The sequence below is a fragment of the Salvelinus fontinalis genome, chromosome 5 (assembly GCF_029448725.1).
Source record: "Salvelinus fontinalis isolate EN_2023a chromosome 5, ASM2944872v1, whole genome shotgun sequence".
NCBI lineage: Eukaryota > Metazoa > Chordata > Actinopteri > Salmoniformes > Salmonidae > Salvelinus > Salvelinus fontinalis.
The window spans coordinates 44,327,035-44,343,547 of record NC_074669.1 but is presented as its reverse complement, the minus strand read 5'-3'; the positions used below and the strand labels follow the sequence as shown (position 1 = coordinate 44,343,547).

The 16,513-nt window shown below is 43.2% G+C and overlaps 1 protein-coding gene across 6 annotated transcripts in view; it reads right to left on the bottom strand.

The window, feature by feature from the left end:
- Window positions 1-16,513, bottom strand: part of LOC129855643 (DENN domain-containing protein 1B-like) — a 179,712-nt gene that overhangs the window by 29,515 nt on the left and 133,684 nt on the right. For all 6 annotated transcript variants that reach the window (XM_055923522.1, XM_055923524.1, XM_055923525.1 and 3 more), the window contains 3 exons: window positions 14,448-14,483; window positions 13,938-13,982; window positions 13,228-13,314 (listed from right to left, as the gene is read on the bottom strand). In XM_055923522.1, coding sequence (XP_055779497.1) covers window positions 13,228-13,314; window positions 13,938-13,982; window positions 14,448-14,483 — 168 coding nt within the window. The remainder of the gene's footprint in view (window positions 1-13,227; window positions 13,315-13,937; window positions 13,983-14,447; window positions 14,484-16,513) is intronic.

The following is a 16,513-nucleotide window of genomic DNA, read 5'->3' as shown; positions in this document are numbered from 1 at the left end:
CAACCTACACCTACATACTGTTGGAAGGGCAAAACATACAGGAAACAAAAATACATGCATACACACTTTCCATTTATGAAACACACATACTGAATGAACATGGAAGTCATCCAGAGTTGTAATTATTACAGTGGCAGTAGCATGTTATTTGATGAAACAGTAAAGACGAGACAACCATGCTAGAGGAAGTCTGGGTGAAACAACGTCCCCCTTCACTTCTCATGACAGACTAATATAAAACTGAGAGGTGAAAATGGAAAAGTGATTCTCTCCCGTCTCTCCCTCTCTTTCTCGTTTCTCCCCCCCCCCTCTCATTCCCTCAGCCTCCATCTCTGCCGCTCATTCTCTCTGTCTTCATCTCTCTCATATGACAGATGACTGTTATTTTGTCTCTCGCAGTGAGTCTGCTGCAGTGAAAGAGAAGGGGAGAAAGAAGGAGAGAGCGAGGGAGAGTGCCACACCAGGAAAAGGAGGCAGCAAATGTAGTCTAATAATGAAAATGAAAAAGGCCCAGGCTATTTCATGGAATCTGGCTAAAGCCATCAGTTTGGAGGACAGAAGGGGGGGGGGGGGGAGCCTCTAATTTGTTTAAAAGCACACTAAAATCACTAAACGCACGGTTAATGTGGTTCAATAGGTACTCTGCACAATAACCTCTGCTGGCATAACAATAGACCTGTCTGTGAAAAAAAAAGGAATTATTTTTTGATCACTTATGTGATATACACAATGGTGAGTTTTTTTTGTTTTTTTTTTTACAGTGGCTGCATGTTTAGTCATCGTCAATACCTCTGCAGTTGCCCATTTTGTGGCAACAAATCATTATTTACAGTAAATGTTTTTTTATAACGAAGAATAATTTATTGAGGCAATTCTGGTGAAATAAAAACCTGTGTATTCCAGCCAGTCATGCTGTAAGTGAGGAGAGTTTCAATATGGCCAATATTGCCAAGTCATCTTCTAACCTGTTGTATAGTGTCAAGCTTCCGCTCTCCAAACGGAATGAGCCAAGATACGAAATCTATTTAAAGGAGCGCTCACGGCAGTGGCTCTATTAATCCTTCATATGCCATACAATAACTCTATATTTCACTCCCCTTCTTAAGAGGGGAAAATAGTAATCACTGTCCATTTCAGTAGAAATATTTGAAGAAAAACTTTTTTTTCTCTCTTTCAGTCTCTCGTCTGCATGACCAGTTATGTCAAGCGAGCATGCCAACGACAGAGCGCTAGAGACTTTAAGTACCAGCTTTACATTATACATTTCATATGGTGTTTCTGAGTGGCCACTGATCTCACAGCTTGGCAGGGTATGCGAGATATGCCAAACAAACCACACGGAGAGAGGGGGAGGGGGGAAATGAAATGAGAGAGAGAGAAAGAGGAGGGATAGAGAGAGAGAGGGCGATAGAGAGGGGGGAGTGGGAGCTAGAGAGGGGGGGGGGGAGACACACAGAGAGAGGGGGGGATAGAGTGAAAGAGGGAGCCAGAACCATGGCCAAGTCTGTCTTTCTGTTAGACATAAAACTACAGACAGCGTTTGAGGCAGGATACACTGCCTGCCTGTCTGTCCAACTGGCTGCCTCTGAAAGCACACGCTTTTAACAAACGGGCTAAATTAAAAGTATTCTGACCATTTTGCAAAAATAAATAAATAAGCAATCCTATAAAATCAACCAGCGTGTCTGTTGACGTATGCAGTAATTTAAAGCTACCATGAGGTGGCAGTTTAGCTTCAGACAAGAATTTCAGGCCAGACGACACATAACCACCTAAACACACACAGCCTACACACACACACCCACCCACACACAACCTGACAGGCTCCAATCTCCACATCATCCCCATGCAGATGTGTGCAGTTTTTCCCCATTAGAACAGAAGCACAAAAACAAACCATCCACACTACCCAACCCCCCCCAAACACTCTCTCTCCCTCTCCCCACCCCCCATGCTAGCATTTATTCAGTCTATGGTAGAGTAGTGTCAGCGTCACACTGCTGAGCCCTGCCACAAGCCTGCTGTCACTATGCATACCACCGTCTCGCTCTCACACAGCTAACGTACTGTTGCATCCGCTAAAACACACACACAAACACACACGAGGTGAGCAATCACTCCCAAACATAGAGAAGCAAGACAATAGGTTTGTGTTTGTTAGTATTTCACACTAAGAGAACATTCCGGGTGTGCAAATCAAGGAATACCTCCCAAATTCTTTAATGGACATGCTCTTTTAGTGACACTTGAATGAACTGGCCAATAAAACAAAACCGAAAATGTTCATTTCATAATTACACTGATCTAATATAAAATATCTAATATTAGAATAAACTCCAAAGATGAACTAGATCATTAATTCATCTGATTTCAACGACAGAAACAGAGGCTGCTGTTAATACTACATGGTGAAAAAAGGTATGAGAAGTTAAGATGTCTATATCACTCAGAGAACTGAGTGTGTGTTCGTGAGTACGTGAGTGAGGTGTGTGTGTGTGTGTGTGAGGTGTGTGCAGGGCAAAGTGTGTACGAATTATACACTAGATAAATTGTTTGTAATATCTCTTTAATATGCAGAGATGGCGAGGTAGCCCTGGCCTACATTGGGCCTGGTACAGTAGAGATCAAATCAAGTCAAAGTATATTTGTCACATGCGCTGAATACAACAGGTGTAGGCCTTACCGTGAAATTCTTACTTACAAGCCCTTAACAAACAATGAAGTTTTAAGAAAATAGAGTTTAGAAAATATTTACTAAATAAACAAAATAATGAGGCTATATACAGGGGGTGCCGGTACTGAGTCAATGTGTGGGGGTACAAGTTAGTCGAGGTAATTTGTACATGTAGGAAGGGGTAAAGTGACTATGCATAGATAATAAACAGCGAGTAGCAGCAGTGTAAAAACAAAGGGGGAGGGGGGGGGTGATCATGCAATTAGTCCGGGTGTCCATTTAATTAATTGTTCAGCAGTCTTACGGTTTAGGGATAGAAGCTGTCCTTTTGAACTTAGACTTGGCGCTCCGGTACCGCTTGCCGTGCAGTAGCAGAGAAAACAGTCTATGACTTCGGTGACTGGAGTGTTTGCCAATTTTTTGGGCCTTCCTCTGACACCGCCTACTATATAGGTCCTGGATGCCAGGAAGCTTGGCCACAGTGATGTACTGGGCTGTACGCACTACCCTTTGTAGGGCCTTATGGTCGGATGCCGAGCAGTTGCCATACCAGGCGGTGATGCAACCGGTCAAGATGCTCTCGATGCTGTAGCTGTAGAACTTTTTGAGGATCTGGGGACCCATGTCAAATCTTTTCAGTCTCCTGAGGGGTAAAAGGCATTGTCGTGCCCTCTTCACAACTTTCTTGGTGTATTTGGACTATGACAGTTTGTTGGTGAAACTCTCGACCTGCTCCACTACAGCACCGTTGATGTGAATGGGGGCGTGTTCAGCCCTTCTTATCCTGTAGTCCACAATCATCTCCTTTGTCTTGCTCGCGTTGAGGGAGAGGACGTTGTCCTGGCACCACACTGCCAGGTCTCTGTCCTCCTCCCTATAGGCTGTCACATCATTGTCGGTGATCAGGCCTACCACTGTCGTGTCATCAGCAAACTTAATGATGGTGATGCTTGGCCACGCAGTCGTGGGTGACAAGGGAGTACAGGAGGGGACTTAGCACGCACCCCTGAGGGGCCACCGTGTTGAGGATGACCGTGGCAGATGTGTTGTTGCCTACCCTTACCACCTAGGGGCGGCACGTCAGGAAGTCCAGGATCCAGTTTCAGAGGGAGGTGTTTAGTTCCAGGGTCCTTAGCTTATTGATGAGCTTTGTGGGCATTATGGTGTTGAATGTTGAGCTGTTGTCAATGAACAGTATTCTCACATAGGTGTTCCTTTTGTCCAGGTGGGAAAGAGCAGTGTGGAGTGCGATTGAAATTACGTCATCTGTGGATTTGTTGGGGCGGTATGCGAATTGGAGTAGGTCTAGGGTTTCCGGGATGATGGTGTTGATGTGAGCCTTTCAAAGCACTTCATGGCTACTGGCGTGAATGCTACGGGGCGGTAGTCATGTAGGCAGGTTACCTTCACTTTGTTGGACACAGGGATTATGGTGGTCCGCTTGAAACATGTAGGTATTACAGACTCTCTCGGTCAGGGAGAGGTTGAAAATGTCAGTTTAGACACTTGCCAGTTGGTCTGCGCATGCTTTGAATACACGTCCTGTTAATCCATCTGGCCCTGCGGCCTTGTGAATGTTGACCTGTTTAAAGGTCTTGCTTACATCGACTATGGAGAGCAGGATCACACAGTCGTCCGGAAAAGCTGGTGCTCTCATGCATGGTTCAGAGTTGCTTGCTTCGAAGCGAGCATAAAATACATTTAGCCTATCTGGTAGGCTCGCGTCACTGGGCAGCTCGCGCTGGGTTTCCCTTTGTAGCCCGTAATAGTTTGCAAGCCCTGCCACATTTGACTAGCGTCAGAGCCGGTGTAGTAGGATTCAATCTTAGTCCTGTATTGATGCTTTGTCTGTGTGATGGTTCGTCTGAGGGCATAGCGGGATTTCTTATATAAGCGTCCGGATTAGTGTCCTGCTCCTTGAAAGCGGCAGCTCTAGCCTTTAGCTCGGTGCGGATGTTGCCTGTAATCCATGGCTTATGGTTTGGACATGTACGTACGGTCACTGTGGGGACAACGTCGTCGATGCAATTATTGATGAAACCAGTGACTGATGTGGTGTACTCCTCAATGCCATCGGAAGAATCTCTGAACATATTCCAGTCTGTGCTACCAAAACAGTCCTGTAGTGTACCATCCATGTCATCTTACCACTTCCGTATTGAGCGAGTCACTGGTAGTTCCTGCTTTAGTTTTTGCTTGTAAGCAGGAATCAGGAGGGTACCTGCATTAAAGACCCCGGCCATTAGGAGTGCCGCTTCTGGATTAGCATTTTCTTGTTTGCTTATGGCCTTATACAGCTAGTTGAGTGCGGTCTTATTGCCAGCATCGATTTGCGGTGGTTAATTAGACAGCTACGAAAAATATAGATGAAAACTCTCTTGGTAGATAGAGTATTTCATGATAAGCAGTAGACCACACTACCTCAGGCGAGCAATACTTCGAGACAACCTTAATATTAGACAGAGCGCACCAGCTGTAATTGACAAATAGAGACATACCCCCACCCCTCGTCTTACCGGACGTAGCTGTTCTGTCCTGCCGATGCACAGAAAACCCAGCCAACTGTATATTATCCATGTTGTCGTTCAGCCACGACTCAGTGAAACATAAGATATTACAGTTTTTAATGTCGCGTTGGTAGGATAGTCTCGAACAGAGCTCATCCAGTTTATTCTCCAGTGATTGCACGTTGGCTAATAGAACAGATGGTAGAGGTGGGTTACCCACTCGCCGACTAATTCTCACAATGCACCCTGATCTACGCTCCCTGAATTTCCTTATTTGCTTCATGTGAATGACGGGGATTTGGGCATTGTCTGGGAGCAACATTATATCATTCACGTCCAACTCATTAAAGAAAGTGAGTCATAAGAGATGGTAGCAACAAGATATGTACAAAATAAGTTACAAACAATGCGAAAAAACACAAAATAGCACAATTGGTTAGGAGCCCGTAAAACCGCAGCTTTCCCCTCCGGCGCCATTCTTAAATCAGTTGCTCATTCTTAAATAGCAGTGCTCAGGGACACTTGATGTAAAGCGTGCATAAATGCTTTGGGGATTTAAAATGGCAAGCTTTTTGGCAGAAGTGCATTAATGTTTCAGCAGTGCTACCAGGTATATCTTTATCTTTATTACCAAGAACAGATAGAGTTTGGGGTTGAGGCAAAGGTACTGTATATTGTCAGAATGGGGTATATGAGTTGAGTACAGGGCTCGGGTATGGGGCTGGGTCATATGCAGGTCGCAGGAACGGAGAGGTAGTCTTGGCCAATGGGGCTCCATCGAGGGGTACAGGATATGGATATAGGACTTGGTCTGGGTACATGTCTGATTGAGAAATATATCTTAAACTGGAAGCGATGCCTAACACACACACACACACACACACACACACACACACACACACACACACACACACACACACACACACACACACACACACACACACACACACATACTCTGGGACATGCCATCCAGTGTGTCTCTGCACCAGGAGTCCCTGGGGTCCCGTTACTCTGGCCATGAACAGAGCTCAGTGGCGTGCGTGCATGTGTGTTGCAGAGACCTCGGTAAAGAATCTCTAATTGGTAGTGGTTGAGCCGTCACATTTTTTTTGTGTGTTCATCAGCCTCATCAAGCACACAGGATATAACACAGTCCATTACAGGACAGAAACCCATGGCCGTGGCGACCGTTTGGGACTCACAATCTCAGTGTTTCCCCTTGGTTTGTCTGTAGGTGTGATCCCAAAATTCTAAAAATCAAACTGCAATAGAGCATGCATGGGAAACATGATAATGATGGATGTGGATTTGCAGACCACACACGCACACACGCACAAGCACACACGCACAAGCACACACACATACCAAAAAAAGTTATTTGTCAGGGGTGAGGGTGATATGTGTAACCATATATTTTTTTGCATATCAGGAATGGTTCTTTACTGCTGTGAGGGTTGTGAAGAACCATCCTGTTCTTTTCCTCTCCACAATGGTTTCCTTTTATGCCATGAAATGCTACACTGTTAAAAAGTTCCTATAAATTTATGGTACCCTACAGGCTACTGGTTGCAGTGAAAGTAAGGTAAACGACAACAAGTTACAGAATTTTTACAACTGAATTAAGGTGTTATTGCTGTAAAAGGACAGTGTGATGCTGAACGCTGGTTACTTGAGACTATACCTCACTTGGGATTTGAACTCACAACCTCTTGGTTGCTAATGACCTGAATTTCCTGCTACGCCACCAGGTCTGTGGGCATGAGAGAGATTGGCCACAGATTTAATGCAAGAAAACATTCCTGCACTTTGCTAAAAGTTGCCCAAGCCAATAATTGTCACAACACCAATGTAAAAATAGCAGTGCTAAGGGACACTGAATGTAAGGTGTGCAAAAATTGCTTTGGGGATTTAAACTTGCAAGCTTTTGGGCGGAAGTGCATTAACGTCTCAGCAGTGCCACCAGATACATATTTACTACCAAAAACATACACTCTCAAAATTAGCGTATGGTTAGGATACAGTGTTGTTCTCTGAGGTACAAAGATGTCAAAGGTAAACATAAGGTACCTTCAGAGGTACACATAGGAACCTCTGGTTGGTTGGTTCCTTTTAGGGTACATAATCTAGTATAATAGTACATTTTTCTACCCAATATTTTGAAATATATAAATATAATCATCACAGAGATTTGAAATGTACGTGGGGACAATGTACCAGTGGGGCTCATTAGCATATTTGGGGGGGGGGGGGGGGTGAACTAATATATGTGTATTTGTGCCAACCCTCAGTGGAAGTGTTGTACTAGTTTAAGTGGTTGATGGTTATGTTGCCAAATATCGAGCAAATTTTCCTTTATTATTTTCCCCTTCCCATAATTAGAGTAAACTAACGAACAACACTTAGGCTTCTACTTCCAGATTATACATACTATATACATTTTACGGACACAGTGTATTTTACTATAGTTATCCTTGGTTTGTTTTTAGTCCCACCCTTCAGCTCCAATCAACCCCTCCCATCTATCTCTGAACACCATCCAGTTTTGATTTCTATTTGCCATATATTTTTCAACTGTGCTGTGAAAAACACTTTACTTAACACCCAGTGTCATAACACGATCATAACCATGTCATAATGTGTCATAACAGCTGACATAACTAGTCATAACATGGTCATAATATTGTCTTGACCCATATATTTACACCTGTTGTAACATAGGTATCTTGCGTTATTTTATGGCTGGTTATGACACCTACATAAGAGTGTCAAAACATTTAATCAAAGTAGTTTTTTACTGCCAAGAAGTTTCCTTTAATTTGAAAGTTTGTTTCTTGGGCTCCTGAGGGGTGCAGCGGTCTAAGGCACTGCATCTCAGTGCTAGAGGCGTCACTACAGACCCTGGTTCGATTCCAGGCTGTATCACATCCGGCCGTGATTGGGAGTTCCATAGGAGGGCGCACATTTGGCTTAGGCCATCATTGTAAATAAGAATCTGTTTTTAACTGACTTCTCTAGTTAAATAAAGGTTAAATAAAATAAATAAACAAATCCTGTTGTTGTTATAGTGAATTCTGTAGTTTAAAAAAAAATCATATTTTAAATAACTAGTAGAACATTTACTTCATGACACTGTAATGAAGTATTATAACTATCCTGTGTCAATTTACTTGGACTATGAAAATACACTTTGACACTGTCAAGAAGCATAATGACCATCATAATCATATAAGCCAGATAGGCCTATCACATACATGGCCTTATTCCAGTCATCAGTCAAAAAGAGGGTGTCTTGTCCTGCTCCATAAATCTGCTCCTGCATTCATCCCAGTCATCAGCAACAGAGCATTGGGGTAAGTACATTTCTGCCATCAATGCGTGCACAATTACAATGATAATTTAATATGGCCATTTTCCAAAAACATTATATAACAAACATACCGTTGACACATAGGCTATGGTGTTACGGAATATTTTGCCTTGTGTGGTAGGTTTCTTTGGGATTTTATACTTATGTAGGTGTCATAAACAGCCATAAAATAATGCATATGTCATGACAGTGTTATGACCATATTATAACAGGTTATGACAAGTTATGTCAGCTCTTATGACATAACATGTTATGACACTGGGTGTCAATTAAAGTGCTACCAAAAATAATACTAGATTTATTAGTGTTGCACCATTATTTTTTACATTATATAACCATATTCAATTTTAGTATCACATCTTAAGAGTGATGAACTGTGCCGTCCCTGTGGCCTCCGCAATGCTTTAGTCCACTGAGACAGGCGCGAATCAAACAGGAGTCTTGTGCACCAAGAAATAAAAATATATATTTGTGACTGCTCGATTAAGGACATTTCGGGTTGACCAACAGCCTATTGACCAAACAATCGACTAAATGGGGTCAGCTCTAAAATGCGTACACATATTTTTATTTGATGGCTTTATTATTTTTCATTCCTTAAAGTCATCATCTCATCTCTGCTCAGGCAGATCCGGCCTGCCAGATCACTTTATCTCTGTGCTCCCCATACTGTACTGTCTTCAGTCATACTATTTAGCTAGACTTACAAAATCATTTTACGAGGTCTTTTACTAGCACTTTCGCAAACTGTCTATCCCTCTCCATTGTCTTGTGTCATGTACATTCCTCTCATGTGGTCTATGCAGTCTGTGTGTATCTAACCGAATGTAGCAGGCATAAGTGTATCCATCTCTGTCCGAGCCGGAAAGAACAGGACTAATGGATTATGGTCATTTTATTTCATTACCACGTTTCTGCGCTGAACTCAGTTGAATATTTGCTTCATAAAAACAACTCCCTTCAACCCAGCGTCCTACATAGTTGTTGACTTGATTTCGCTCTAGAGAAATGAGTGTTAGGCTCACAAAAAAAATGAACTATACTGAACAAAGATATATACGCAACATGTAAAGTGTTGGGGTCCAAATATCCCAGAAATGTTCCATACTCACAAAAAGCGTATTTCTACTCAAATGTTGGGCACACATTTGTTTACATCCCTGTTAGTGAGCATTTCTCCTTTGCCATCCACCTGACAGGTGTGGCATATCAAGAAGCTGATTAAACAGCATGATCATTACACAGGTGCAGTTTGTGCTGGGGACAATAAAAGGCCATTAAAATGTGCAGTTTTGTCACACAACACAATGCCACAGATGTCTCAAGTTTTGAGGGAGAGCGCAATTGGCATGCTGACTGCAGGAATGTCCATCAGAGCTGTTGCCAGATAATTTAATGTTAATTTCTCTACCCTAAGCCGCCTCCAATGTTGTTTTAGAGAATATGGCAGTGCATCCAACCCGCCTCACAACCGCAGACCACGTGTATGGCGTCATGTGGGCTAGGGGTTTGCTGATGTCAACGTTGTGAACAGAGTGCCCCATGGTGGCGGTGAGGTTATGGTATGGGCAGGCATAAGCTACAGACAACGAATACAATTGCATTTGATCGATGGCAATTTGAATGCACACAGATACTGTGGCGAGATCCTGAGGCTAATTGTCATGCCATTCATTCGCCGCCATCACCTCATGTTTTAGCATGATTAATGCACGGCCCCATGTTGCAAGGATCTGTACACAATTCCTGAAAGCTGAAAATGTCCCAGTTCTTCCATGGCCTACATACTCACCAAAAATGTCACCCATTGAGCATATTTGGGTTGCTCTGGATTGACATGTGCGACAGCATTTTCCAGTTCTCGCCAATATCCAGGAACTTCGCACAACCATTGAAGAAGTCTGGGACAACATTCCACTGGCCACAATCAACAGCCTAATCAACTCTATGCGAAGGAGATGAGGCAAATGGTGGTCACTACAGATACTGACTGGTTTTCTGGCCCATGCCCCTACCTTTTTTTAAAGGTACAGTATCTGTGACCAACAAATGCATATCTGTATTCCCAGCCATGTGAAATCCATAGATTAGGGCCAAATATTTTATTTAAATTGACTGATTTCCTAATATGAACTGTAACTCAGTAAAATCTTTTAAATTGTTGCATGTTGTGTTTATATTTTTATTCAGTATATAAAAACACTATTCTTACTGCAACTCAGAAGGTAACTTACTGTCAAATTACAGTAATTTTTAACATAAGCACATTTAAAGTATCCTATAAGTATAACTGTAGAACATGTCATTGGTTCTACCTGGAACCAGAGGGTTCTTCATGAGGGCCCTAAATGGAACTCAAAAAAGTTTGATCTTGCAGGGACAAATCAAAAGGGTTATACGTGGCTCCCAAAAGGGTTCCCCCATAGTAACAAATGACAGGGTTCTACGTGGAACCCAAAAGAGTTCCCCCTACAGCAGCGTTTCCCAAACTCGGTCCAGGAGACCCCAAGGGGTGCACGTTTTGGCTTTTGCCCTAGCAATACACAGCTGATTCAAATAATCAAACCTTGATGATGAGTTCATTATTTGAATCAGCTGGTTAGTGCTAGGGCAAAAAACAAAACGTGCAACCCTTGGGGTAGCCAGGACCGAGTTTGGGAAGCGCTGCCCTACTGGGACAAATGACAGAATGTAGATCCAGTGGCGTAGCAGGAAATTCAGATCGCTGGCAACCTTGAGGTGAGTTAAAATCCTTAGGAGGTTGACTCCTAAGTAATCCGAATTTCACTGGTCTGCAAAACCACGCCCACCATTATCATATTTCCCAGCATGCTCTATCGCATTGAGATGTTTTTAATTGTTTGTTTCAATATCTGTGTTTATGCACATTTATTTGATATTTTGCTGCACAAAGACAAATAACATACATTTTTCTAAACCAATCCAATCTGTTAGTTTGACTTATTGCAGCCGTTACTTAAATGGTTGTTCAAGTTTAGATACACAACATTACCAAAGGTATGTAGACACCTGTGGGGACAGCCAGATGGTGAAGCGTGATTCATCACTCCAGAGAAGGCATTTCCACTGCTCGAGTCCAATGGCGGCGAGCTTTACACTACTCCAGCCGACGCTTGGCATTGCGCATGGTGATCTTAAACCTGTGTGCGGCTGCTCGTCCATGGAAACTCATTTCATGAAGCTTCCGACGAACAGTTCTTGTGCTGACGTTGCTTCTGGAGGCAGTTTGGAACTCAGTCGTGGAGTGTTGCAACAGAGGACAGGCGATTTTTAGGCACTTCGGCACTTGGCGGTCCCGTTCTGTGAGCTTGTGAGGCTTACCACTTTGTGAATGAGCCATTGTTGCTCCTAGACATTTCCACTTCACAATAACAGCACTTACAATTGACCGGGGCAGCTCTAGTAGGGCAGACATTTTACAAACTAACTTGTTGGAACGGTGGCATCCTATGATGGTGCCAAGTTGAAAGTCACGGAGCTCTTTCTTCAGTAAGGCCATTCAACTTCCAATGTTAGGCTATGGAGATTGCATGGCGGTGTGCTCGATTTTATACATAGAATCCACAAATTTGAAGGGGTGTCCACATACTTCAGACTACTTATGTAGTCTCATTTATTAATCTGTCTATCCCTTCCAGTCATTCTGAATGCAGATTGGCGGGATCCACTCTGGCTGGATTCCAATTGGAATTAAATATCACTTTGCAAGCCAGCATAATGTGACTTGATGTCAAGCTTATGCTAAAGCAAAACCAGTGTCCAAAACACAGTGAATGCTAGCCACCAGTAAAAACACAGCCGAAGGAGGTTTACCAGTAAAAACATAACGAAGGCTATCACCAGAGAAAACACATCGAAGGCTGGTCTACCTGCATAACTAGCTTGACCATGCTGATCAGACTAGCTTGACCAGCTAGAGCATGCTGGTCTGCCAGCATAAACAGCAAGACCATGCTGGTGGGCCAGCAGAACCAGTTAGATCACACTGGTCAGACCAGCTTGACCAACTAGACCATGCTGGTCAGACCTGCATGAACCAGCACAGACAAGCTTGAAATTTATGCTGGTCTATGCAGTTTTTCAGCAGGGATGTATGTGACATCGAGCTGACAACTTCGCAATCACCATGCAAGCTAAATCTAACAGGAGTATTGTTTGTGTGAGTGCGTCAGAGAGAGAGAGAGGGGGGGGGGGGGGAACAAGAGAGAGAAACAAAGAGGAGGGAACAAGAGAGAGAAACAGACAGGTATGGGGGGGTGCATGGAGAGTGCATGTGCCAGCTTGCACATACTAGGAAAACACGCCGTGTTTTTAATGATGCCACAAGCAGATTCTCCATAAGAAGTGCTGAAAAGCAGAGGAGCTGTGTTGTTGTGTTGACTGTCCATACAGACGGAGCAAACTAACAAACCCACATACACATTGTAGAGTGTACAGTGCATATTACTATTGCTGATGTTACACACTAGAAAATCTGCTTATCATTACTTATCATCTGGCACATTGACAAACTACTACAAAGTAATGAATAGGAGGAAGGATGGAGAGACTAGACCAAGGGAAGAGGTAGATGAGGAAGAGAGATTAGATGTGGAGATAGATGAGAAGAGGGATGGGAACAGAGACGTAGGAATAGTTTGTGCGTGTGTGTCACTCACATGTCTCCTCTTCTGCAGTCTCCGTGGTGACAGACTCTTGGTGCTGGTGGGAGACCCTGAGCAGAATGGCCCATCATCCTCTTCTTCCTGAGAGAGAGCGATAGAGGAGGAGGAGATGGAGATATGGTGTGAGAAAATGAGAGGGGGGGAGAGAGCGAGAGAAAGAGAGAGGAGTGAGTGTGTCAAGTGAGTGTGCCATAATGTGTGTATAACATAATAAAACAGACAGTTATGCATGTATTTGGAATGTGGCCAGGTCAAATCAGATTTAATCATTCTGAACTCATGTGTATGCACACATAGCGACGTGTGTGTGTGTGTGTGTGTGTGTGTGTGTGTGTGTGTGTGTGTGTGTGTGTGTGTGTGTGTGTGTGTGTGCCTAGTACAGCCTAGTGAGAGCCAGTTAGTCCGTGTCCCTGACTAAAGGACCAGACTTATGGAAACATACATCTGGTTGCATTTCCTTTGAAGGAATCAGTGGCTCATTTATGAAATATGCAAACAATAAAGGGTTAGGGCTGTAGCTGGTTGATGACAGGCTATAGGCAGAGGGACACTGATTAAAAATGTACACTCCTGACCAAAGCACAATGCACATGTTTCACAAGTCATTAGAACCCTGCTCATCTCCGAGTGAGCTGAGTCATATGCTCCATATAAAACAGAGTGTGTCTGTGAGCCCTGGAGAGGTGTGAATTCACATAGGTCACCCTTTGCTTGAGCCTGCGAATGCCCCTCTTGGCATGACTCTTGGCCTGTAGGAGAGAAACACAGGCATTAGAAATAACCACAAGCTCCATTAATATTCGACAGTGGTCTGGTGTAACATCAAGGCCTGCTGTGATCCTGCTGGCCAAATGGACAAAGACTAAAGTTGGAAAGGGCATCACACGCATGCATATACATACACAGTCCTAGTAGAACAATGACATTTACCAGCTAACTACAACCTTTCGGATATTCAGAGTGAGAACCTGTATGACTTAATACACATTTTAAGGTTATGTTTTCATGTTGTGTGTGTCCAATATGAAAGTATTTGAGGTGTGCTTGATTTAGCTTGGAGTTTGCACTTGTGGTACTATTCCACTGGTTCCAAACCAAATCAAGAGAAGCTCTAGTATTTGAACATATTGGACGTATTTGACCCAGGTCTGATTGGGAATATGTTACTGATCCAGACTTGCATATCTGTAGGCCGTTTTCACAGCTGGACTTGCCTTAGTCATTGCAGTGTTGATCAGCACGCCGCCTCTCTGCAACACACAACACTGTAATTTAGCAGTGCAAACACACACACACACGCACGCACAGTTGGCAGCACACACAGGATTTCCATCGAACACACAACCCAACCAGTGGCGGTCGGTGCCATTTAAGATTAGGGAGGAAGATTTTTATTTATTTATGACCATGGCTTTCATATTCCATTCACCCAGCTCAATGTAAGATTGTTTAAGCTACTACATGTTACTAAAAATTGCCCTATACCCATCATGAAGTTGCTACAACCTAGTCTATAAATGAACGTTTATAATGTAGGTGCACAGGTCGAGAGATATATTGGAGTATTCAGACAGTGACACATTCAATACCACCTTGCACACTCTTGCCTGAATCTAGCCTGCATCTAGCTGATCTGGTGTGTAATCATTAGTCCAAATTCAGGTAGGTCCCTCCCAGTTTCGTTCAGTTTGCTTCCGTTTAAAAAACGTTTTGCACCAGAATCAGCAGAATGAATATACCCCTGATCACCCGCACACTCTCCTCCTCTCACCTTTTCCCTTTGCTTATGGACTTTAGTGCACAACACAACAGCTGTCTGTGAATAGGCACAAAAACTTCAAGCCAAACCCTTCATACCATAACTGCTAAGCGCTACACAGCCTACATCAATGTCACCATATTAAAGTTATAGTCAAGAAACTAGAACTAACGCATTAGTAAACTCAAAGCCCTAAAACGGGAAGCCTGTTCCATGGCAGAAATCAGCTAAAGAGTGGTCGGAACCCGGTGTAAATCAGTGTCGCCGTGCAACACGTCAAACCAATCAAATGCCTTGCTTGAGCGGAGCTCCAAAAGATGCTCACCAGATTAGTGCCGTAGGAATATCGGTACGCGAGGACTAAAGCTTTGAACAAAACAAGCACTAGTGACAAAACCTTTTTGAATGTTTGCAGCACGCTGGTTTTCACAGCATTTCTCAGTTAATTTGAGATGAGCTAAAGCTGCAGCAAGAGGGGGGGAAATGTAATCAATGCTAGCATTAATCAATATGTTTTATTTTGAGGTTTCTGAAGAGATATTTAGCTGTAAAGGCTAGGATTAAGGACAAGAAGTAGCTAGCCACAATGAGGCTTGTTTTGAGAAAGGTCACCTAACCTTGTAAGCTACCTAGCTATAACTAACTAGCTAGCTACTAGTTAGTTAATTTTCTCTCACGATTATGAAGCCCAAAAAATGTTAATAATAATTATTGACCAAAAAGGTTAGTTGTGTTAGCCCAGTCGCTAGCTTATCCAGTGTCAGTGATACATAGAGCAACCATGTACTGTCTCTCTATGGGAACAACTGCAATCATTTTGCAAGCAACATTGCTAAAATTAATAAAATTAAATCAACCTCAAAATATTATCTGTAATGTTCATCTCCTGTAGCCTAATTGTCATCTCCTTATTTTCATTCTGTACCTAAATTGCAAGGTTTGGATTTACACTAAACAATTTTACGTCAGCACTTAAAAGGCATGTACAAAATCTGGTATATGGTTTGCTTCATACATTGTCTATTGGTATCAATTTAAATTGAGAACATATAGCTCAACATGTAAACAATGTGTGAGTTTAGCTATTCCCTGCTTCAGATGACAAATGCCATAAGGCATGTAATGCCATCATACTGTAGTCCTATAGCTGCATTGGCGAAGCATGCTATATGATAAGCTGCTAAATGGATTCACAGCAGCATACCACCCTGCATACCACTGCTGGCTTGCTTCTGAAGCTAAGCAGGGTTGGTCCTGGTCAGTCCCTGGATGGGAGACCAGATGCTGCTGGAAGTGGTGTTTGAGGGCCAGCAGGTGGCACTCTTTCCTCTGATCTAAAAAATATCCCAATACCCCAGGGCAGTGATTGGGGACACTGCCCTGTGTAGGGTGCAGTCTTTCGGATGGGACGTTAAACGGGTGTCCTGACTCTCTGAGGTCATTAAAGATCCCATGGCACTTATCGTAAGAGTAGGGGTGTTAACCCCGGTGTCCTGGCTATATTCCCAGTCTGGCCCTCAA